The 2,269-nt window shown below is 39.3% G+C and overlaps 1 protein-coding gene across 1 annotated transcript in view; it reads right to left on the minus strand.

Annotated features, from left to right (window-relative positions):
• LOC111953595 (uncharacterized) overlaps positions 1-654 on the minus strand; it is a 13,371-nt gene extending 12,717 nt beyond the window's left edge. The window contains exon 1 of the mRNA XM_023972976.2: positions 431-654. Coding sequence (XP_023828744.1) covers positions 431-488 — 58 coding nt within the window. The 5' untranslated portion in view covers positions 489-654. The remainder of the gene's footprint in view (positions 1-430) is intronic.
• Between the last annotated feature and the right edge of the window lie 1,615 nt (positions 655-2,269).

Below are 2,269 nucleotides of genomic sequence, written 5' to 3' on the forward strand. Positions count from 1 at the left end.
CCAATAAACAATCAATTCCAAAAAAAACTCCAACATGTTTCAGCATACCCTTCATCAGGGAGTACAATGGTCCAATTTATTCAATTAACATTCACAGACACTTTGAGGCAACCTAATCTTGCAAATCAAGTCAAATGTTATGTTATTGTCCATACATTTGTTGTGTATTGTTAGACACTACTGCGCTGTTGGAACTAGGAACACAAGCATTTCGCTACACCCGCAATAATATCTGCTAAATATGTGTATGCGACCAATAACATTTGACTTGATTTGCAAGATTAGGTTGCCTCAAAGTGTCTGTGAATGTTAATTGAATAAATTGGACCATTGTACTCCCTGATGAAGGGTATGCTGAAACATGTTGGAGTTTTTTTTGGAAATGTTGTTCTATTGAACATACCATCATAATAAAGTAAATCAAACTTACCGATCTGTCCAAGAAGAAGAAATTTGCACAGTGGTGCGAACATCTTAATAGCTGTCATCCTCTTCAAAACCTGTGTCTTCTGTGGAAAAGTCTACCCCTGTAGAACAAGACTTCTCAAATGAGGCTATTTAGTTTCTGAGATGCATTGTATAGTCTGCGGTATGTCATTTAGCATTTCAGCAGAATTTTCTAGTTTCCCCAGTGGGAGGCTAAGTGCCCCTGTGGTGGCTTCACCTAACCCAGATTAAAAGAGACCGGATGGTTAGAGCTGAGTGTCCTGTTGGGCTGACACTATTGTGTTTGTCYTCTATGATCAATGCTTTCAAATGTAATGCAGCGAAGCTCAGAATGTCACTTTTTTTGGATGAAGAATGAAGTTTAGCTAATGCCTGGCCTTCAATTTCAAACGAGGACAAATACTGTTGTCTTAAAAACGAAGTTAAGCTAAAGCCTGGCCTTCATTTTCAAAGGACAATCCCTTTTAAGGTATACATTTGGTGGACTACAAGCCAATGCTCYTACCAACCGCAAGAGTTCCTCAGTTCACTGATCTACTTGGTGCAGTCAGAAGAGTGCCCCCTATTGGCCAATGACCACCAACTCCAGCCAAAAGTTACACATACCAGGGGGTCCTCCCGCCAAACAAAATTATTCAACTCAACCGTTCTGGGTGTCATCACTGTGAAAACAGATTTTGAATATTTACTAGCTGTCATCCAGCCCCTTTATTTAAATCATTACTTTAAAATGAACAATATACACTATGTTTGAGCAACTTAAAATGGTACAATTCTGGGAACGTCTATGATGATAAMCTACAGCCTASAACTAAAATATTGTATCCTTCGCTCTCTCAAACCAAATGTAAGAGTGGAAAATCAGTGGTTGGTGATGAGAAAAAAGTATCTGTTGTCATTGTATGCAGCTGTGGCTCTCACACCATGTCCCGCCCCTAATCMCAMATTACTTTCATCTAAAGATGGASTCCTTCCTTCACAGTCTGGCAGTGTAGCTCTAAAYACAGAATGGYACACATATTTGTATCAGCTGTTGTCCTCTATGTGTAAGTTATCTAAGTCATTACGATTATGTGATTYRTAGTTGAGACTAGGTTTAGGTATAGTAGTGCATAAGTGAACAGAAAGTTCTATGTTTGGAATTGTTTCTAAACCTTTWTCTTCTCTCTTTCAGGTCTGACCCCTGTTGTGTCTGCCTCTCCTCCTCCCTCAGTGTTGGACCATCCTGGAGATAATGTCAATTTGCAGTGCACKRATGTCACTGGAGCTCCAGGACACGTTGGCTGGTTCAAGCAAGTCAACGGCTCAGAGCCCCTATGCATCGCGTCTATGCACAGCTCTGAGCCAACTGTCCAGCATCGCACAGTTTTTCAGCCCAGCCATATGGAAATGYTMATCAGACATAGAATAWTYTTCMTCAWAATCACAGAGGTGGATGTAGCTGATTCTGGTSTKTACTKCTGTGGAATGTTTGATAAATACATCTTCTTCACCAATGCGACTGTCCTGAAGGTCCAAGGTAATCTTTCAACAACTTGTCTGCTATGACTCCAAATGCACTAACATGTATATGAGGATTCAGACATGGAACAAGTATATGAGGAAAACGTTGGAGATATAATACTATCGTACTACAGTGTAAATAACAGTGGGAATATTTAACTATCCTAATTGTCCAAATATTTAACTCTCCTTATYGTCCAAAAGGTCACAAAGATTCTGAAAAGGACCTTACAGAGCACTGTGAAAAAGGTCTGTTTATTCTGTTATTTTAAGTGAGAATCTTTTATAAATAAAGTAATATGATGTACAATGAAAGTGC

Source organism: Salvelinus sp. IW2-2015, linkage group LG3 (genome assembly GCF_002910315.2).
Source record: "Salvelinus sp. IW2-2015 linkage group LG3, ASM291031v2, whole genome shotgun sequence".
NCBI lineage: Eukaryota > Metazoa > Chordata > Actinopteri > Salmoniformes > Salmonidae > Salvelinus > Salvelinus sp. IW2-2015.